This window comes from Chamaea fasciata, unplaced genomic scaffold, assembly GCF_029207755.1.
Source record: "Chamaea fasciata isolate MVZ Bird 193981 ecotype frontalis unplaced genomic scaffold, bChaFas1.0.hap1 SCAF_8, whole genome shotgun sequence".
Taxonomy (NCBI): Eukaryota; Metazoa; Chordata; class Aves; order Passeriformes; family Sylviidae; genus Chamaea; species Chamaea fasciata.
Genome location: NW_027094093.1, coordinates 29,052,459 through 29,074,915, shown reverse-complemented (window position 1 = coordinate 29,074,915; position 22,457 = coordinate 29,052,459). Strand labels below are relative to the sequence as shown.

The window sequence follows — 22,457 nt, the reverse complement described above, 5'->3', positions numbered from 1 at the left end:
GGCCAAAGCTAATTACAGTGTGTAAAGGCAGCTGTGGTGTCAGGATGCCCAAGCGTGTTGCTCTTGCATTGAGAGCATTTACATTCATTTTACCTCAGTGGGGGAAGATGTTTCACCATCTTACTTGTTTCCTGTTTGCTTTCACAAAGTCAGTTCTATGAAAGCAGGAGATGACTGCTGGAAAACACTGCTGGGCATAATGACATAGGAGCAGGTTTGAAATGTGTGCCTGCTTCCAAGGAGGAGAAGGTTAGAAGAAAAGACAGGAAGGAACATGGTCCTTTGTTTTGTACTCCAATATGTCAATCAGAGCTATGGCAACTTAATGAAATATAAAATTTCCCATATTTGTGCATTATAAATGTGCACTGTTATGTATTCAGTAACAGCTTGTGAAACACCTGTTGTGTGGATTAACTTAAACAGCTCAAACTGCAACATCAGTGATCATGATTAGATACTACCAAAAAAATCTTCACTATGAGGCTGGTGAGGCACTGGAGGAGATTTCCCTCCAAAGTTGTGGATGCCCCATCCCTGGAAATGTTTGAGGCCAGGCTGAACAGGCTATTCTAGGCTTTGAACAAGCTGCTGTAGGGGAACATGTCTCTGCCTAGGGCAGGGGGTTGGAACTAGAGAGCGATTTCCATCCCTTCCAGCCCAAACCATTCTAAGATGTTATGTAGCCTCATCTAGGTTTTTCTTGTGAACACAGAAGTTACAAGAGTTTCATTTTAACAAATCATTTCTGTGAAGTTGGCATCTGCACCTTCCGGTGATGTGGAAAGAAAAGGAACTCTTAAAACATGTTATCAAGCTCTTACTCATCTACAAACCCTTTCTCTTGTGGAACATAGAAAAGATTGGGCAATACTCCAGAGTACCTGAGTTTAACCCACCTCTAATCCCCTGCTCTGATTTCTTGAGCAATGAGTGCCTATAATCCAGTGTCCCATTCCAAGACCTGGGGAATGGCAAAGGATTGGTATCTTACTACTGTGTCCAATTCCATCAAAAACTTCATGAGGAATAAAAGCTGCCGAAGTAAAGCCAGTATTGCATCTGTGTGTGCTAATAAATTACCTGGAACACCAGCTGAGGTCAAGTGGCAACATCATTCACTTACCTATGGAAGGGAGGTTTTAGACCTCAGTGTTTCACAAAATATGTAATAAAAAAACCCAAAACAAACCAGGGATTGCTGCTGTTACCTCAAGTACCTTTCTTAAGTCTCTGATTTGATGCAGGCATTCTTAATAAGGGTGACTTTTTTTCCTTAGAAGGGAAAGAAACATTTTCTTTGTTAGATCAGAGAAACAGGCTAAGGCAAAAAAAAAAAAAAAAGTCATAGGTTGTCATGTCAGTGGTCCCCAGATAGCATAGAGGAATATTCAAGTTTGGTCAGCCAGGACAGGTCTGCTTACCTGCCATACCATCAGAATTTACCAGAAGAGGTGAAAATGTCAAGTCAGATTTGGGATATTAAAGTGGGTATGAGAGATAATTCAGTCCAAACACAGAGGCTCTAAACCATCCTAGGTAGATCAGACTACCCACATTAGTTACCTGATTCCAGTTAAGCTCAGGCAGGCCATCTTCAAATGGTTCTTCAAGATTAATGCAATTAGTATTAGAGATAGTATCTGCCTTCCCCAAAATTCATGGAATTTCTTCCATAATTTCCTTGCACAGCGAAGTCCTACAGTCTGTTCTCCTTCAGCCAGCTGTAGGGATATTCTGGAGTGTTCAGTTACATGAGTCAGGGCTTTTACCTGCGGAGCTTTGTGTACAGAGGAGTCAAGTAGGAGATGAGATCTTACTGCTGTGCTCACTTGAACGTCTGCTTTAAGGTGAAGTCAAGAGTCACTGTCGCTTTCATGACTGTTCCTGTAATCTGAGCTGTAGGCCGACAGGACCCTGAAGAGAACAGCTGCCCCCAGCCTTTGGTTTGTATTGCAGTTGTTCAGGTCTCTCTTCAGCAGAAGCACAGGCTGAGTTTGTTTTTCTGAGAAATCTTTTTGGTAGAGAAGAAATGTTTTCTTTAGCTTCCAGATCTCTCTTAATCTGTGAAAATGGATTGTTTCTGTGTTCTTTACCAGTCTTGGCAAGTGTATTCACTATAGCTTTTTTGCCTTTTACTGCAGTGAGGTAAGGGAAAGGTGCCTCTCTGTAAGCAGTGCACACTGCTTTCCCTCTCTGAGGGACTTGGTGGAAATGCCACAGTTACATGGGGATCTTTTTCAGGGATGAAATCATAGGTGAGCAAGATGTGTCAACCATGAAATTCAGATTTCCACAGATCCTGCGGTCATACCTAAGTGCATCATCAGTGAATGGTTTCACTATTCGAAGACCAAACACCAAAGCTGAACTGAAAGCCCAATGCTTTCACAGACATCTGTTTATCAGGGCACAGAATGGAGAGAACGTTATCCAAAGGTTCTCCGGTTGTCCTGGCCCCACACAAGACCGGAGTCACAGTGCACAGGCATGCAAAAATCCCCAGTCATGAAGTGACACCAGCAGTATTGCAAGTTCAGAGGTGGGGGCACATGCTGAAAATCTCCTTTTTGCATTCATGGGAATATCCATTTTACACTGAAGTTTTTACACTGTGTTCCAAAGAGTGTAAAATCAGTGCTTCACTGACTGCAAAAAGCAGCTTAAATGGCTCAGAGTGTAGTGGCCATCTGTGATCCAGCTAACATGTGGTTTATAGGCTCTTTAGGCATTTGAATGGCTGAAGACCACTTAGAAATATTAGTTCTTTTAAGACTCCTGGTTTTGTCCAAGCCCATGATGAATTCTGGCTATTTCTCCACTGCAATCATAAAGCCAAAACATATATTTTCTTACTGCCTCCTCCCAGATTTTATTCTGTATTTAGAAGCTAGCAGTGATGATTTTGGACTTGCAATTATGATATTAAGCTAAGTGTAAAATGTTTTTCTTGGCATAACCGAGAATATAAATAGCTTTAACATCAGTTTCTGGTTCTCTCTATTCCCTGAGGAATGCCAATTCTCTTCCATAGTTAGTCTCAGCAGTAAGATCATCCCAATATCACCCTTGCTCCAGCACCCCCTTTCCATGGGACGCAAGCAAACCAGGGCCAAGTACTCTGCTCTGCTCCCCAGGGCTGCAGACAGACAACACTGGGAAGACGATCCCATATATTCCCTGATCCTTCATCCCCCTTCCCTCCCAGTCTGCAGAGAAGCAGCAGTTCACCATGACACTGAGCTCTCTCCAGCACAGGTGTTGTCTCCAACCAAAGTTTCATTTCCACTCAAAGAAATTTCAGCGCGGCATTTTTATATCCCACGCAGGCCCCTGGGCTGGAAGATGTCATTCAAGGGCTACTGCTTTTCACCTTCCCTCTGTAACACCAAACAAATGGAAATGTTGACACCTTGTCCGTCTTTTAAACCATGACTCTGTGTGAGAGAGCAGTGGAGCCACCCTGTAAGCACTGGAGCAAGAGTTTAAGGGAATACCTTAGTAGCAGTCATTGACTGAGGAACAACAGGCTCAGATCAGACTTTGAAGTGAGTTTTTTGAAAAGCACTCACTATTTTTGATTTTAGAAACACTATCCATCATCAATCCAATTTGATATATTGTAACCTATACTGAGCAAATACGTCCCTGTTCAAGCTTCCTACCTCTTCCCAGGGGCATTCCTGAACAGGGTCCTGCAATCCCTGCTGTGCTGTTAGGAAGCCTCTGAGTGTCACTGACAACCTTCCCTCTGCAAGCGGTAATCACACCTGCAATCACAGCATCATCGGAGATAACGGTGAGCAGTGTGTGTTCAGACTGTGGAGTGACAACCCTGCCCATTCACACCCTGTGCTGGGTGAACACACAGCAAACACTCCCTCACCTGCCTTCGATGTCTTTACTCCGCTTTTGCCACCAGAATCCAGCCCTAATCCTTACAAAAGGGTTAAGAGCATCCCCTGGGAAATCACTGCTCCAAGGGGCAGGCTCAGAGCACAGTCACTGCAGCAGAGCTGTCTCCCAGCAGCTGGCTCTGGAAACAAGAGCAGGAATTAGCACCGCAAAGCCACGGAGAAGACTCAGACACCGCTCGTTCCTGAGGCCGCCTCAGTCTGTGCACGGCAGAGCTGCTATTGTTGGTGCTGCTTAGGAAATATTCCAGGGAGTGTGTAATTGTTTATGCTCAGATTCTTTTATCAACGCTTAATTAACTGCAGTTACAACACATGTTCGCCATTAATATTTTAAATTACTGAGATGTTTGCTGAATCTATTCTGATGGCCTTCCTTGGAAACTTCCACCCAAGGTTCCAGAAGTGACAGGATGCAGTCGTGTGCAGTACTTAGCCCCTTCTTGCTTAAGGGTTTTCAGGCATGATCTTGGGCGATATCTACATTTCATGGCCATGACAGTATAAAAGGGGTGATTTCTAAAAGCTATCTGAAGCTGATTTTCTTCCTTTGTAAACAGCTCCGGGCATTTCTAAACCACTGTTTTACTCGGCTACAACAAAAGCTGTTGTCATCCAGCCGTGCTGCAGAAAGTGGTTGTTTTGGATTTGGCCACATCTCCCAAATACACTGCTTCATCAATCATTTCATCCCACAGAAGCCACAATTAGAAACATTTTGCTCCTAAATTCCAGAAACAACTTCTAAAAGCCTCGAAATTTCCCCCCAGTTGGCTCCTTCAGCTGGATCCCCTCTGCTGAAGTAACTGAGCAGCAGTTTTTTTACCTTTTAAACATGAACACACAAAATGCACCCAAAGTCTGGTTTCCCTTTTACCCAGACCTGGGAGGACTGCAAATGAAAGTCATTTTAGCATGCCTGGGCTTTGTTGAAAAATCGTTCAGGGCTCCAAAAATTAGCAAAAGAACCCTTCTCCTTTTGAAGTTTACTTTACAGGCTTGCGACAAGATTCATTACTTGAGTCACAAGGCTTGTAATTGATCATTCTCAGCCTGTGCTCAGACAGCCTGGCGGTGTAGAAGGCCAAGTCACCAGGGATTTAATGTTTGTGGGTTTGCAGGGTTTTAAAGAAGTTAAAGTTCTGGCAGTTTGAGGGGACATTAACTAGTCTTGTTCCTATCCACCTCTTGTGAGTATTGACAATCGAATCAAGGTTACAATTAATGTGTTCCTTCTGTGCATTATTACACTGAGTAACACTGACAGACTGGCTTTTCTCCTCTGGAGCAGTTTTGCATTTCTTGGTCTAATCATTGTGGCTTTATGCTTATATATTAAAGCCTCTCCCTTTCCTTCCTGCCATACTTCTCTCCTTGCAAATACCACGTTGTATATGAGTCTACTCCCATCTTCCTTCCAGTGCAACCCTTACCAGGATAAGGCTCTTCCTCGGTTATCCACTGGAAAAAACTGACTCTTACCATAATGGAATCTGAATGTCTGTGGGTAGTTCATTATAAATTATAGCTCTAACTTCCAGGGACCCTCCAAGCCAAGTTCCCAAAAAATGCTTGTAAAAGTCTGTGTACTTGTAATCAGTCTAAGTATCTCAGCTCTGAGCCTGTGAAGGAACTCTGCATCTCAGTTTTAGGATCAGGAGCTGTATTTGCTAGAATATTCACACCTATTATTATTTAACAGAGAAGCTAATAGCTGACAGGATATGTTAGCTAAGCTTGCTAATTCTGGTCTTCCTACTCCATCCATAATTGATAATAAATTGCTATATTCACACATATATTGCAATATTCCTTGGTCCTAATGTGTTCCCATTTTCTAATTAAGCTGAGCAAGGAATTGTTGTTAAACTTCTTGTTAAACTGCAGTTTTCAGCAAGCTTTTTCATAAACACTTTCCTCGTATGTGATTACTGCATGGCAGTGGAATTCTGTCAGCAATCTCCTACCTGAGCCTTGAATGTGCCAAACACATTTCGAGGAAATCATGCTTTTTTCCTATTTATTTTCCTTGCAAATAATTTCTGTGTTTCAGTGAAAGCTTAAAAGGAACCCAAGATATCTGTAGCAGGTTGAAGTGGTGACTGTGATAGCCCTGATCTCTCAGGAAATATTTCCATGGAAATTCAGCTGGAGTTATCCTGTCCTTTCTCCTTCACCACTGAGCTCCAGTGCTGGACCTGCTGCTGGCATCATTACACTGGATGTGCAGTTCTCCTGAAGAGCTCCTCAGAGCACAGTGAAGTCTGTAAGTTTTGTGAGACATACCTACAGCAAAAACTTGCTTTGTTACGTGACTTTTGGAGGTTTGTAGCTCTCCTGGTTAATTCTGATCATCTGGAGTCATTTCAGCATGAACGAGTGCCCTAAAGGTGCAAGGCAAAACAGCGCTGCCCATCTTATTTGACAGACACATCTAGGAACAGCATTGCTTCCCTCATTTCTCAGGGAAGGGGCTTGGGCCCAGCTTATCAATCACAGTGACAATGAATGGCAGTGAAAGCCAGACCGGGACTAAAACAGATGTGAGGGAGAGAGAAAGAGAGAAAGGGAAGGAAAGAGATGGAGAGAATCAAAGGAAATAGGGAGAAAATCTCTTTTGTAAATAAAAGAGGAAAAAACCTTCTGCACAATCAACAGCAGCAGACACCAGGCTGGTGACATTGTCCATCTTTCCATTTCCAGGATGGTTGAGTCACTGGGACACCTGAAGAGCTCCTTCACAGTTAGGTGTCCTCACAATTTATATTTTATCACTTTTGGGCTTCTCCTCTCCACTTTCATTTCCAAAAATCAGCTGCTAGAATGCCTTTGTTTTCTGTTTAAGCATGCCTGGACCTACAAAGGATTCCAGTTAGCTCTAGCAGGCACAAGGTATGTTGTTTCTTTGGAAACATCAACTCTAATTAAAACAGTAGTGCAGACAGAATGCCCTTGGGTGTCCCCAATCCGAGACATATTTGGGATAATGGGAGATGGCATAATTTCTCACCAAAGTGTAAAGGTCATTTTGGGGACTAGTGGACATCACCTCCATTTTGCTCAGTTGTAAATAAATTTCCTCAAGGTTTCCGTTGATATTCCATAGTTCAGTACTGGCAGTCAAGCACTTGACATCCTTTGATACAATACACAATTTCCCAATCCTACTGTCCCTTCCTCATTGCCCTCTCTCTGCACTGCACACATGCGTAGCCACATTAAAAGCAGATGATGTTACATGCATTAAAATGCTAACACTTGCTATTCAGATTTATTGAAGTCAAATTAATTCTGATAAAATGAAAGCTGATACCTCAGACAAAGTTTATGTGTTCAGAGAAAAGGGGCTCTCCAACAGCCATTGTCCAGCCAAAAGCCTCAGGTAGAGGTGTGCTAACACCAGTCAGTCTGCTCATACTTAAGCTGTTTTCAAACTATAATGAAAGCATATAAATTTTTTTTGCTAAAGATTTGGTTTTAGATATCTTTGATTAATTGTTTTCACCCTATCATTACATTTGCCTTAATGAGATTACCTTATAGCCACCGTTCCATGAATAACTAGTTCATTCATGGGCTCAGTTCTTTAGAAATATAGCAAATTGTTTGAAAAGTTCTCGGAGAAAAAAGTCTTTTGCACTAGAAAAACTGCTAGAGCTTTAATTACAAGTTTTATTGCAAATCATTTAGCACTTGAATGCCTCTGCTGATGAATAGGAGTCTGATCTGAGTCTCAGACTCTAGCTCATTCACTTAATTAATTATGGCCATTTTTCTGTGCAGTCAACATAATTATTTCTATTGTTATGAGGCTAAAAGACTGCAAACTAGATTCTGTTTTAGAAGATGAGGAATGTGTATGGAGAAAATCCTGAAAGTCTAATACAAAAAGGCAAAGAATATGTGTAATTAATTATTATTAGAACCTCTATCTAAAAGCAGGGAGGTTAAGATACAGAAAGCTGCCCAAATCAGATTACATTGTAAGAATGTGGTAAAGGAATTAAAATGTTTCTTGAGCATCATGGCTGTGATGAAAACATTTCCCTTTGATGTGACTCGGCTGCCTCTAATTTCCCATCTCCAGCTCACATGAGAGACACGTTTCTGTTCCTAATGAACCCACACTCTGGGATAAAAGCAATATGTGCAACATGCAAACATGTCGAACAGCTCCAGTCAAAAATTAAACTCTGGCAGAAAAACATATAGCTGAGGGCTTTTCTGCAGTTTATTTTGGGGGTGGATTTTGGAGTCACTTTTTGGTTGTTTGTTACCCCAGCCCCTTGGATGTTTAGGAAGTAATGAATGCAGTTTTCCAACTGAAGTGAGCGTGGTTTCCAACTTACATGCATGCAGAGAAACACAGCTGCTAGAAACCCGCTCATTTAAGGGGTAAAATTTCAACTGACAGTTTTGATGTATATGAGAGCATTGGGAATTGGAGTGTCTGGAGACCAACACCTTCTATTCACATGTGGAAACATCTGTTCCTCTTCTACACTTCTCACCCCTCTGGAAAGTGTACGTGGTCAGAAAGGTTGTTCTTTCTGCTGAAACCCTCATCACTTCTGAGGTGGCCCACGAAGGTGCTAAATCAGCACCACTGGGGGGATAAGTCTGAGCAATAATCTGATTTAAGAATTACCAAGATGTACCAGAAATACTTCTAGACCTTAAAAACTTACACCCCACTCATAAAATTATCCAGGTATCTTTTGAGAGACACTTTCTGTGTAGAAGTAGGTTAATGAGTGTAGGAGGAACACTGACTCATCTCTTGCAGCAGGCATACTGATAAACAGCTAGATATTACCATGATTCACCTGTATCTCACTTTTCAGAGATTGGTTTTCTTCTTCTTTAAGGTAGACATTCTGCAGTACTCCAACAGAAACATCCATTCTGATGAAATGACACCAAAAAATCCGGGGATGTAAGTGAGCTGTGGTTAGTATGTGTTTGAAAATTTGGGAAAAGCTTGAGAAGTTCATTGGAAGAATCTGCTGGTTACAATATTTCTGTTCCACTCTGCTCCACTCCTTTATTCGGCAGTTCACCAAAAACATATCTAGCATTTTGAGCTATCACAGCCATCCATCTTCAAATATCTCAAGCTCATTCAAAGGAACTGGTTTTGAAAATGATCAGAGTTGACATCTGCAGTGGAATGACATTTTAGTCGGTTTCAGAGATCAGAGAGGCACACTAGGCACCTTTTTCCAGATTAAGGCTTGGAAAGATCCTAGTCCTCTGCTTAATGACTAAATATTGCCTTCATGCTAAAAAGACAGTGGCACACATGTGTACACACCTATGTATACTTATACATGTACACATATAGAGGCAAAAAAACCCTACAGCCACAACATAATTTTTAAAATACTCTAATATTTTGTTAATCCTTATGGTGGAATAACAGAACATTAGTCACAGTTTTCTGAATCCAAAGCACTTCCAGAAAGAAAATCCACAAAGTGTGCACTCTCAGCAGAGCTGAGTCCTGGCAGGGATCTCTGCACTGGATGTCTTAATGAATGCCAGGTACAAAATTCGTACCCGCAGCTGCCGCCCTTCCCAGCTAACAGCTTGTGCTGGAGCAGCATCAAAGCTGGCTGCAGGCACAGCTAATGTATGCACCTGCACTGAGTAATTACTGAGCCTAATGCCAGTATGGATTAGCTTCAGTGCTCTTGTGAAAAAGTATGGATTAACTCACAGCATTCAGCTTATTACAGCTGTCTTGCTGCACATCCAGTTTTTATGGGCATTTATACAGCAATATCCATCTACGTTCTCTTTTGATTTCTGATGATGGAGTCCTTCAGCTGTGACATTGGAGTGTACTTCAAAGCTCCCCCTTTGTCTGCTTTTCTCCCTCTTTTTTTTTTTCCCATTTCAAACTCAGCATTAATTTTTTGCAGGTTAATGCTCATGTTCTGCCACCACACGTACACCTAATGTCTATTTCCAACTTTTACATATAGTTTACTTTTTAATGTCATTGTACGAATTTATTCCTCATCATCTGGAACCAGTGGGAAGACTGAATATCCATAAAAAACAGTTTGGAGATCTCCTCTAAAAATCAAAATGGCTTTGACAACCAATGCTGTCTGCAGTGGGTACCCATCTAATGAGAGCTCCATTTAGACACTCCTGGATTTTGATCACTATTTTCCTCTTCTGGAACAAATCTGGAAACATAGAAATGAACAGCTGCTACTTCTGTAGCCATTCTCTTGAGCTCTCCCCAAAACTGCATAAAATTATTCTTATTGTCAACTTGCAATTTCTTTTCTGTGAAAATGTAATAAAGATAAAAATAAATTTCAACTCTAATGCTCTGTCTGTCCTGTGTATGCCTGTTTTGTCTAGACTGTGAGCAATGGGAACCAGACACCATCTGAAATGTTAATTTACTTTATTAAGGAAATGAGACTTATATGATCCTGGTATCTGTCTGTGCCCCTTTAATAGCTTTTGAACTCACTGCCTGATTTTAAGCTAATGTGACAGAAGTGAGGGGAACAAGATAATTGACCTGCTACAAGTTTCAAGAAAATTAGAAGTTGTGTCGAAGAAAGTGAGCTGTAAATGCCCTGAAAGCCTGCTGCAAGAATGCTCATGCAGGCTGAGATTATTCATAAAGATCTCTTACAAATTTCCCCTCTGCAGGGAAAATCCAAAACCCAAACACCTAGAAGCTGAAATTGTAGTTGATCAAGAAACACAAATAAACAGCAACTAAAGCTTGAGTTAGGCTGGTGCCCAGAGAATTAGTCTGCTTATCTGTCAAAAAGCAGCACCACATCTTGTGGTGCACAAGAGGAACTGTCACTAGAGTGAAAAAGGGATCAGATTTTCCTTGTGCTGGGCTGGGGATCAGCCACAGGGGCTGTGGCCGGCAGCCTGGGGAGCTGGCACTGCTTGGAACAGACAGTAAGCTGCATCAAAGCTGTGTGAAAACAGAGTTTTCTGTAAGTGTACTTATTTGGATTTGGCTGCCAAAATATTTAGGGACTGCAAGGGCATAAAGCAGCCCATGACAAAAGTAGTTCTTTTGATCAGAAATGACTCGAATACCCGATCTTTCACTGCAGGGCTGCAGAGAAAAGAGGTGCCAGCTTTGATGTCTGAAGATTCTCTGCTACAAGGAAGACAATCTGGTTTTAAATTACTCTTTTCCTACCACAGGTGAAAGGAAGAGCATAACTGGTATTAAGAAACTGCCCCTGGAACTGTAATTGGTAGTGACACTGTGCTAGAAGAGCTGTGCTGAGTGAGTACAAGCAGATAGAGTGTATCTCACTGAGCATGTGGGATAAGACCAGGAAGGAGAACAGAGAAAGATCAGAGGGGAAAAAAAAAAAAAAAAAGGAGTTGCAGTTCTTTTCAGTACTATGTGTGTCTCTGGGCCGGTACTCATTTTTGTGCTGAGCCATCTTAAGCCTGAAAGTTCAGGGACACTCTGAAGTTATCCTGTGCTTAGTTAGCTCAAGGATGAGCATGAGTCAGAGTCAGCTGCTTTCCATCTATTTTCCTTCTCCTTGGGAAGTCCTGCTCCTCTCCAGCAGAGAAGGGAGCCCTTGCTTTGGAGATGGAGGAGAAGGTCTAACTCTAGGAATGAAAGTTTGCCTGTGTATATGCTGATGATGTTGTGCCAGCCTCACTAGCAGTAGTTGCTGCTTTGGAAGTGGTCTAGAGAGGGAATGATTTTATTTAGAGTATAGTTAATTCATCTACTCTCCATAATGGAAACTGCTCACTTGAATGCTGCCCTAGATTCTCTTCTCCAAAGCACCCTGTGGATGCAGCACCCCAGGTGGAGCCAAGCACCTGGTCTGTAACCAGATGCTTTATTCCATCGGGCACCAGAGGTCACTGTTAAATGGGGTCTCCTCTCCTCTACATGAGAGGTTGCCTGAAGGAGTAAGAGAGAGTTTATCATATCTCCATGCCTGGGAGCTATGGCAAACAATTAAACTTTTTAAAGTTGTACTTTAGACCTGTCTCCTCTGCTGCTGTAAGATGCCAGCAGCAGAGGGACGTATTCACTGTATAAGTAAAATGAATGAAGGACACAACCACTGTAAATTACCCATTACTTTGCAATCACAAAAAAAAAAAGAAAAGAAAAAAAAAAAAAGAAGAAGAACTTGTCTCATTTAGTTCTCACCCTGCACCCAGATTCTAGGAATCCTTTAGCTTTCCTTGGTGAGGAGATGAAGGAGGGTACAGGGTATTTTTCTAAGAAACAAAATTTAACCTTGCACAAATTATTCTTCTGGGGTTTTTCTCGTTTGCTGTTTTTGGGTTTTATTTTTTCTTAAAAGTGGTATCAGACAGGCAGTAGCCGAGACTGATTTAAAAGCTATTTTCACAAGGCTAGATTATGGAACTCCCTGCCACACGACACGTTGGAGTCAGAGTCCTAGCATGACCTGAAAGAATCTGAATGTGTTCCTGGACACCAGCAAATGCTGAATCTTCAAAAGGAACAGGCTTTGGGGTGGTGCTCCAGGCACAAGCTTTAACAGGGGAATATTTCAGGAAATGGGGTTCAGCTATGTTGCGCTATGAAGAAAGAGCTGAGCAGCCTGACTGACAGGGTAACTTGGCACTGGTGAGCTGATGGCTGTGGGGGCAACAAACACTGATTTTGCACTCCCAGGCTTCTAAGGAACCATCGATTTGTTTCTGACTTGGTAAAATTTCCCTTGTGCTGGTGAAATTCCTTGTAATGCGAAGATCAAACGACTTCTATATTTCAAGCAAAGAGAAGCCACCAAAGAGAAGGACCAAAATGCCCTCTATTGCTTTCACATCTTATTATTACTATTCCTCATTTTAAGCACCTGAAATGCTGTTTCTATCACAGCCCTTGTGCCATAGTTCCTAAATAGTTGCTCAGTTGTCCTGTGAGCAAATGGAGGCCCTCACACTTTGTTCTCCAAGTGCTTTCTCCTTCCTGGTTCCCAGTAGCTTAAGATGTGTATGAATAAAATACACAAATGTGTAACATAAAAATGCTTTGGAGAAGGTTGTGTTTGGCAAAACAAATGGCCCGACTTGGCAGTTGGCTATTTGTACTGCAGGGGGCCTGTGGAGCCCCACTGGGTGAGGTATTTTCACAGGTCTATAAAAGCAAATACTTTGCTTTGGGGAACACCTTCTGCCCCCCTTGTGTCACAGCCCAGAAGTGGAGTTGGACTGTGAATTGCCCCTTTTATCTGGAGTCAATGAGCTCAGCTAACTGGCCCAATCTAAATTTCTTTGGTGTCCCAAATCCTTCCTGCGGTTATTTTCTTGCTTGATTTCTCCACAAACTACATTGGCACAAATTGAGAATTGCATTTACTGCCTTTAGGAGTGCTATGATAGCCTCACTTGTCCTGTAGATGATGCAGTTTACCATGTCTGAACAGGTAAATGCCATTCACTGTGTGAGGAAAGGTATGGCAAGAAGGCAGACCCTAGGTTAAAGTAAGTAAAGCTTCACCTTTCAGCTAAAGGAAAGCTGGAAATGTTTTTCAAGATTTTTTAAAGAAAAACTTGATCCTGCAACAGGAAGCAGGTGTTCAAAATAGAGGATCAGTGGGAATATCACAGGAAGAGGAGCCTGTAAGTTTCCAACCTGCTCTCTAGGTTGGAGAACTCAGTGTGTCTATGGTAAGTGTTTGCTCTACAAGCTTTTAAATGCCTTGGTGGGAGAAGTGGATTTGAAGCATATGAAATGTTCTCGGTCTTCTGTAATTCTTGGTATGTTGACAGAGCACTTAATGAAAGGCTGTTTCAGCTGACCAGTTGGAATATAGATAGAGAATGTGCATGTGGTGAGGAGATCTGCATTCAATTACCCTCCTACCACAGACTGACTGCAGACAAGACAATTATTCTGTGCCTTAGTTCCCTAATTCTAAAACAATGAGCTTCCTTTGTCTGACTTGTCTACATAGAGGAGATGCTCCTTGGCACACGGATTGTCTCTTTAAATGTTTTTGGTTTTACCAGTTAATACAGAGCAGCTCTGACTATCTGAGTACGGCTGGAATTTTCCTGCTCCTAATCAGAAGTGGTTAATTAGTCACTTGCTATGTCTGGGTTTAATTTTTCTTTATCTAATATTGGCAAAAATGTTTTTTTCTTGAATAACAGTGTTACATTTGTTTTTTGGAAAACTATCTCACATGATGTATTTATTTCCCTTTTTTCCCACTGCATCACAATTTAAGAATGTCAGCAATGGTAGTCCAAACTGCCATGCTAAGCCACACAAATTTTTCTTAGACCAGAAAATTTTGTTCTAAACAAGCACATACAGCTACCACTGCAGAGCTGCTTCATTGCCAGTTACCCCCTTGTGCATAAAATCAAATCAAAGCTTTCAGAGCAGATTTGAGATGCCAAAATGTCACTAGCCTAGGTGAATTCTAATGCAATCTCTTGTGCATGTGTGTTATTCACATTAAAAATATCACTTGGGCATAGAAGCCACTTGGGCTAAAACAAAAATGTCTGACCAGATAACAAGGAGACATAACAGTCACTGGAAGCATTTCCAACTTGGGATATTTAATTAGACCTTATGACTGAAAATTCTTATGATCATCAGAAGATCAACATTCCAACATATTCCTGGTTATATTTATTAAATACTTCCTTTTTTGGTCCTAAGTGTGAATGTTTAGAAAAATGTTAATACAACCCACTTGACTTCACTGGCACATTTTACAAAAGAAGAAGGAAAAAATGTGGAAGCCACTGAAAACTAAAGGGTTCTTGCTTCGGAGAAAAACAAAGTTCAAGCCAGTGCTACAGACTGGCTGGAACTCTTCCACAGTTTTAAAAGGAAAAGACTCTATTGAAGGGTCTTTTCACAAAACTCCTTTACTTCCTTTGAATTAAAGAAGAACCAAGCACACTTAGCAGTGTGTAAAACACGTTTCTTTAAGAGAAGCCAGCTTTATCTTCAAGTCCCAGCTAGTTAATCTGCTCAAACCCATTTTTAACTTAAAGTCTGAGAAATCTGACACCACCACAGGGACTTAAAGCTTTTAGTCTAGATGGAATTTGCTGACAATACTTTCAGCTAGGGCATCAATAAAGACAGATTGGTTTCTCTCATTAAATTTGGTAAAAATGAATGTTTTCCTCTTTCAGGGAAAAAGAAGGAATGGGACAAGTATTCATTTTCTCTCTCCCTAGATCTGTAAATTGTACTAGCTACATCAACATGGTATCTTCAGGGGCGTGTGCCACAGATGAATGATGTGCAAATACAGCTTTCTTGGAAGTGCCTGGGAAATCCTGCACTCCCTTCCTGGAGGGGAGCATTCCCCTCGATAAGGTGCATATTTTCACCTGCTCTGCAATAGACTCACTAACATTTCTGGCTATAAATCCAGAAGCCTGGGTATATCTGCAGTGTAACTGGAGTTGGCTTACAAAATACAGATAGTGAACTGCTTGTGTGAAACTCTCGCTGTGGGAGGTTGGGAATTCCAAATGTGCACTGGAGCATGGTCAGGTATGTGCTGCATTCACAGGTAACTATAATATCTTCTTGCATTTTTACTGTTTGTGTATTAGTTGATAACTGAACAGAATTTCCTGGCAAAAGCTTTTAATTACAAATGGTACATAACTCTCCCATAACTGTTGAAGCTACCTAATCTGAGCTTTGTGAAATAACAACAATTTTATTGCCGTGAATTAGGCAAACTTCAAATATATCTCTCAATTTATCATGTTTACTTCTTGAGGGCACCAAATCTGTGTTATGTAACACTCGCCAGACATTGTTTCTGTCACACTGTTCTTCACTTTCATTCCCAAGGGTTGGGGTATTTGCATTCTTTAGCTTTGCATTAAACAGAGAAGCAAAAAAAAAAAAAAAAAAAAAAAAAAAAAAGAGAGAACAATAAAGTAAGAATACCGTGCATCTCTGTAATTATGCTGTAGCCATGTAGCCACGACCAGTGCTTCTTTCTTTAGGCTAGAAATTGAGATTAGAGACTAAAGGTTGTAATAAAAGTAAATTATACTCTGTAGCTGGCTTGGCTGATCTCTGTATGCATAGCAGAGGACACTAACTCCAGATGTAATGGAAACTCTCTACTGTAGATTATTGAGAAGAATATAACTGTGCTTTGGTAGAAACAGTAACAGGCATATTTGCTGAATTTTCCCAGCCTCTGATTCATCTCAAACTCCCCCTGTCGATTTGAATTTAGCTCTGCTGGAGTGAGAGCTTTAGGACAAAAAGCTGCATCTTCCCCATGCGCAGGCACTGTTTCCATTTCACAAAAAAGGACAAAGATAACTGCACAGTGCTGAGTGGGAAGATTTTCCTTCTGTTGATTGTCTTTACAATTAACCGTAAGAAGGTTTGGGTTGGATATTAGAAAAGGTTCTTCACCCAGAAGGTGGCCGGGCACTGGAACAGACTCCCCAGGGCAGTAGCCAAAGAAATGTTTGAATGATGCTCTCAGGCTCATGGTGTGACTCTTGAGGTGTCCTGGGCAGGGCCAGGAGCTGGACTTCGAAGACCTGTAGGTCTCTTTCAGCTCAGGATGTTCTGTGATTCTATGTTTGATCTGCAGCGTCAATCAAGCTTCAGTTGGTATCTGTTTCTCTGTGTCCATTTGCAGAACACAGGGTTACCACTCCCTTTGTCTAGCCACTTGACTTACATGAAAACCCATAGCACCCTGCTGATGGATTTCATTCAGCAAGTCAGAAGTAATTACCGGTTTTGATGCTGTAATTTATGAAAGTGAAAGTTCTCTGCCACCACCTGTGGCTTTGGAAAAATGAAGATGCAGAATATTTGTAGTTCAACCAAATATTCGGTCTGCTAGTCTGAACAGTCTGTTAGTTTGAAACAAAAGTTGTGCAATTTAGCCGCTATTAAAATCAATGAAATTGCTAGATTTTCCTTGTTTATTCACTAGCTTATGTTGTTCCAGCCCTGTTTGATCACAAGATGATAAAACAGCTGCTGGGTTTCCAAATCTGAAATTTCCCCAGCAGCCAAATGCTCTCAGCCCTGTTGCCTTTTTTCATCAAACACAGAAGTATAAAGGCTCAGATACCAGTGCAAGTCACCAGATAGGCATAAACTACCTGTGTGGCCTTTTGCTGGCACATCTAATCCAGTTTTCTTTCTCCTCAGCTGAGTAAGCTGATGCTGGCCTAAATGTTGTATGTCAATGTTAGTTCTGACATACAGTACTTGTGTGACCTCTTGGCTTCCTCCCTCCTTACACGCTCAATCTCTATTTGCAGCACAAAACTTACAGGCTTTTAATGCTTTCCATGTTAACCATCAGCAAAGACATAAGCAGGATGAGGATAATTTAGTCTGCCTGCAGATTTGGGAAGATATTATAGTGGCTCCCTTTTTAGAAGATTATCTTCTAATCTCAAGAGGCTCAAAACTGCATTGCTTCTAAAATGAGTGTTTACAATCTGAAAAAAACCAAAACAAGCTCTTGTGTCAGAAAGAAAAGAAAGAATGGGCTCCGAAAAATGGACAAATGTGTTCCTTTTCAATAAGGTTAATTCCTAAGTATCTGATTCTAGTAGTTTCCCTGCTTAATTAGGGGTCCTATCAGGAACAAGCCCGAAACTTAAGCAATTTCTGGAGCAGAAGTGTAAGTGAGAAGGCAGCACATATCAAAATACAATTGTGTTTAGGTACCTCCTGAACTTTATCCTGAAAGGAGCCAAGAGGATTTTACAGAAAGACTGCCACTGAAAGGATGAATGGGGAAGAAAGCACAAGGCAAAAGGAGAGGTTATCTTTACTCTCTCTATGCAGCGCTGCTCCTTGTTCTTGTAATCACCTGATAATCATCTGAGCCCCGTAGTTCAGCTTCAGTAACTCACTTTTCCTAACACTTCAGCTGGGTAACTTCATCCTTCACTCATTTCCTGTGCCCTGCCCTACAGAAGCTATATAAGCTCTCTGAGGGTTTTGTTGGTTACAGTCCGTGGCTTGTAAGCTACAAAAATCTAAATGTAGGTCAAGATGAGTTGAAATCTTTTAAACACAGCCAGCCGCTGTTTCCTAAACACGTCCCTGGAGCAGCTGCATGGAGGATGTTTACAATTAAAAACCAACCCTCAGGCAGCCAATTCAGAATGCACAGGATTACTGTAGCCAGCGGCATTCATTAAATGTCATATCTGAACTTTCATTATCTTGAACTTGATCAGATTTAAGATCAGCATCTAAAGAAGTGGAACTATTGACTTCCAGCATCCTAGAGGGCTCTTAGAACAAAGGCCCAACTAGAAGATAAATGGTCCCAAAAGGACTCTGGGGATGAACTGTGACTGGACATCAAGTATTATGTCATTCTGGTTTCTACCAGGATGGGAGATCCCTCACTTTTTTTTTCTTTTCCTTCTTGATCTCACTTGTGCAATTAAAATCCCAACAAAACAAACCAGCAAAGAAAAAAAACCCAGCAAAACAAAACAGGAAAAAAAGATGAGCTCTGCTGAAAATGAGTCAATCCCTTGAAACCCAGCAGGGGCACCGTCTGCTCTCCTTATGGAGCTCAGTGGCTTTCATCACGATTCAAGTGTCTCCTACTCCTCCCTCTCAGCTGAAGGCAGATGTGGGTTCACTGGCAACCCTGGGCCTTGTTCTTTGTGAGTGTTTAAGGCCTGAGCAATCATTCTAAATTGAAAGCAGAGACGGTGATGCTATTACAAGATTGTCTAGAGCAGCGATTCCCAACTGGTAAGACATGAGAACATTTACAAGAAAAAGGCTTCATGAAGTCTAGGCTAGAAATCAGCACAGAAAAGCATAAGCATGATGCAGAGCAGCATCTTGTTAACAGTTAGAATATGTTGAGAAGAAAACCTTCTTCCAAGAAGGTGTTGAAAGTCTTCAGTCAGACCACGGAGAAGGTCGAAGCAAGCTTGTCCCTGGCTCTGTGTGGCTCTTTGGTTTTCGTGTACTTTCTGTATTCTAATGCCAAATAATAGTTTATCTGCTGAAAGCAAGTGTTCATGCAACAAGCACCTTGCTTTTAACAGCTCATGTGCTGATGGGTGTGTAGCTGTGGAACTCTGTGTGCATGCACTGCCATCTGAAATCCACTATAGACAGACAGTCGTGCACATCAGGAAAGATTAGGGATGGATGTCCATTTGCTATGGACTAAAGAGAAAAACATCTGACAATCCAGAATTTGCCACAACCATGCACTGAGAAGGAAAAAGCCCGGGAATATCAGTCTGCCTGGATGTAACCAACAGGTAGAGAGGTTTAATAGAGAGGTACTATAGAATTACTAGACAGTACTATGAAGGTACTCAGTTTAATAGACTGAGGTACTCAGAACCTCTGACAATAAAATAACTTTTATTTAGGATTCCCGTTTCAGTGATTCAGGTTAAAAAAAAAAAAGAAAAAAAAAAGAAAAAAAAAAAAAGTCTTTATTAATCTATTTTCAAAGTCCCAGAGCCTTTAAAACAGCAAAAGCATCTTGTTCTCCGAAGAGTGAATCTAAAGGAATTAGGAAAAAGAAAACTAACACTGCCTCCTCCTGAAGACCTAGCAGCAATTCCCCCCAGTGCACTTCCTTTGTATTGCACCTGAAAAAGTCAAAAGTGATGGCTATAACTTTTCATAGACTCATGCTGCTAACTGCTCTCATCCTTCACGGAAGCTCAGGTACCAGGACTGATGCACCAGGAAAAGGCAGCATCCTGCACTGCCTCCATGTACAGCCAGCTCGCGTTGCAGGACATGCTCTATCAGTGGCAGAAAAATTCACCTCAGAATCAAAATGGAAAACATTGAGTTCTCTGCAAATACAAAACTCTTGACTTCACTGTAGCCAAGAACAGCTTTGCTGTGACTTGCTTATCTTGGCCCCATTTTTCTGAGTTGACAGCTGTTAAGATGAAACAGTGAGGGGAGAGAAAGAATTGAAGCCTGGGCTGTGGATTACTCCATCATCCTTAAAAGCACCTTAGTTCCTAGTGAGGAGGCAGGTTTTCTACAGCTTGTGCTTTCCTTTTTCTGTAGCAGTTCAGAACCATGAATTAACATACCTAGCAGCAATCTGCAGCACAGAAGAACATAAGAGGACAGAAAAGAAAGGCTTTATCCATAGAACCTGGGCTTTTTGTATGTCTATCCCCATGTATGTTTATGATCTGGCCCTAAGTCCATTTAAATACAGAGCTGATTGTGTTTTTTAAACGTGTAAATGAAAAAAATTTAGAGTATCAGAGTAAAAAGGCTTTAAGTTAGCAATGTATTGTGACTTCATACATTTCCTCTTCAGGGTCTCCAGCCCCACATTATGAAACAGCAGTTCTAAGGTCTTATTGTTGAAGAGGATTCAATTTGTCCCCATCTCGCATTTGCTCTTCCTTCTACACTACTTTAGCACTTAACACAATTAACTGTAAACGGTTTATTAAAATAAATCCCTGTCCCAGATTTGGACATCCCCAAGCAGATGTGCCAGAGCATGGGCCCTAGTCAGGCCCTGGGTGTGGGGGAGGCAGGGGCAGCCCCGAGCCCCCTTTGTGCCTGTGGCTGGCGTTGGGGCACTGCATGGCAGGGCTGCAGCTCCACACAGACCCCTACACTCCCCATGCATACCCACATGCACATGCCTAGGGCATCCTATCCCAGTCCCATGCAAACCTTCACACGTCCTCTGTGCTCTCCCCTATATGCAAGCTATGCGGTTCCTCCAGCACACACACACAGATCTCCCATTTGTATTTCATTCACATCCCATGCCAGCCCATAACCACGCTCCTCTACACTTCCCATACATGCGCCCCATAGATCCAAGGTCTATAACCCCCACATCCCCACAGGCTCTGCAGAGCACGGCTCTTACGGCACCCATGTGAATCCCTACACGCTCCCCTTACACCCCGCACGCAGATCTGGACACACGGACACACGGACACCCGGACACCCTATCCGCAGCCGCCCCACCTGGGCGAGCCGCGCTCCACAGGTGCTGGGCTCTTCCTCTCCCTTCGCTGGCCCCCCAGGACCCCCGGCCGCTGCCGAGCGAGGCCCCGCCGGGAAGGAGGGAAGGGCAGCCGCGCCGACCGCAGGCGGTATCGCCGCTGGGCACCGCTTCCCCCGCGGGCTCCGCGCTTCCCCCGCTGCCGCGCTGCGCGGGCCAGCCCAGCCCGGCCCGGCCCGGCCCGGCCCGGCCCGGCCCGGCCGAGCCGAGCAGCAGGTGGGCTGCGGCCGGAGCCGCAGATCCGGGGCTGGGCAGCTCGGGGCGAGGAGGCTCGGGCAGCGCTCCCCGGAGCCGCGGGGTTCTCTCCCTGCCGGCTGCGCCCCGGGACGCGCAGGGAAGCCCGTGGGCGGGCACGGGTGGGGGGTACCGCGGCATCCTCCGCAGGGGGAGGTGAAGTAGGCGGAGAAGGAGGAGGAGGAGAAGAGGGAAACCTGCTTCTCCGGAGGGACGAGGTAGCGGCGCTGCAGCGAGCCAGCCCAGCGGCGCGGGCTGCGGGCACATGCCGGGCTTGGAGCACCGGAGCCGCGGCATTCCTGCGGGAGTCTCAGCCCGGCTCCCGTCCCTTCCCCGGCGAGAGCGTCAGCTGGGCTCCGGCAGGGAAGAGGGCTCACCTACTGCTCCCCTTCCGGAGTGCGTTAATCCCAGAGCAAGCAAACCTGGTAGTAAGTACTTGTCATCTTTTATGTATGATTTTTTACAGTTTTATTGTTCTCTGCTGGCAGGTAGCAAAGGATTTCTAAGGTGAAGCATTTATAGGCTCGGCTGTAAGGATAATCTCTCCAGCCCTCTCTATGCTTCCTGAGCCTTTCAAATATAGAGGTGCATATGTGGAGGCACATGAAGCAACATTCCTTCACTACACATGTACACATCTACATCATCAATGTTTCAGAAAAAATGTATGTGCTGGGAATTTTTTTAACTTCTGCTGTTCTCAGAGTAATTTATATCATGTTGCACAACATGCTTAGAGTCTCAGAGAAGGATGAATCCTGGTGACAACCACTTGAACATCCTGCATGAGGATGGGGGAAGGAGATGAATGTTTAAAATCATTGACTTGGCAGCGGCAGGGAAGTCACTTCTCTGCAGGCTGCCTCCACGCTATGGAGCAGTATGCTCTTGGGGATTCTTTGCCTTTTAATCCTCTTTCCTGTATGTGCACATCTGGACTCTGGCCTGGCACTGCTCCCTGCGCTCAGGCTAAAAGGGAGTGGCAGACTAACAGGGGCTGGAGACCAGAGATGTAAAGGCAGAGGATCCTTCCCTCCTCTTACACTTAAAAGACACTTTTTTGCTTTAGTCTGGTCTTCTGCAGAGTAAATCCACAGGAATACTTCTAGAGTCAGGAAGGGTAATCAAAAGTGTTTTGAAGACTGCATTATTCTCCCTACAAAGGGAATGGCTGAGAGGATAAGTGCAAATACCTGATTCCACGCCCTTCTTTTAAGGGGTTTCCAAGCATTTGTGGGGGGTGGGGGGGAGGTGAGTGTGGAGTTTACATGACACGCTGAAGGTG

At 43.0% G+C, this 22,457-nt stretch overlaps 1 protein-coding gene across 1 annotated transcript in view; it reads left to right on the top strand.

Moving 5' to 3' along the window:
• The first annotated feature begins 21,422 nt into the window (after window positions 1–21,422).
• The window catches only part of MYLK (myosin light chain kinase), a 197,323-nt gene continuing 196,288 nt past the window's right edge, over window positions 21,423–22,457 (top strand). The window contains exon 1 of the mRNA XM_066190273.1: window positions 21,423–21,600. Within this exon, the coding sequence (XP_066046370.1) occupies window positions 21,438–21,600 (163 nt within the window). The 5' untranslated portion in view covers window positions 21,423–21,437. The remainder of the gene's footprint in view (window positions 21,601–22,457) is intronic.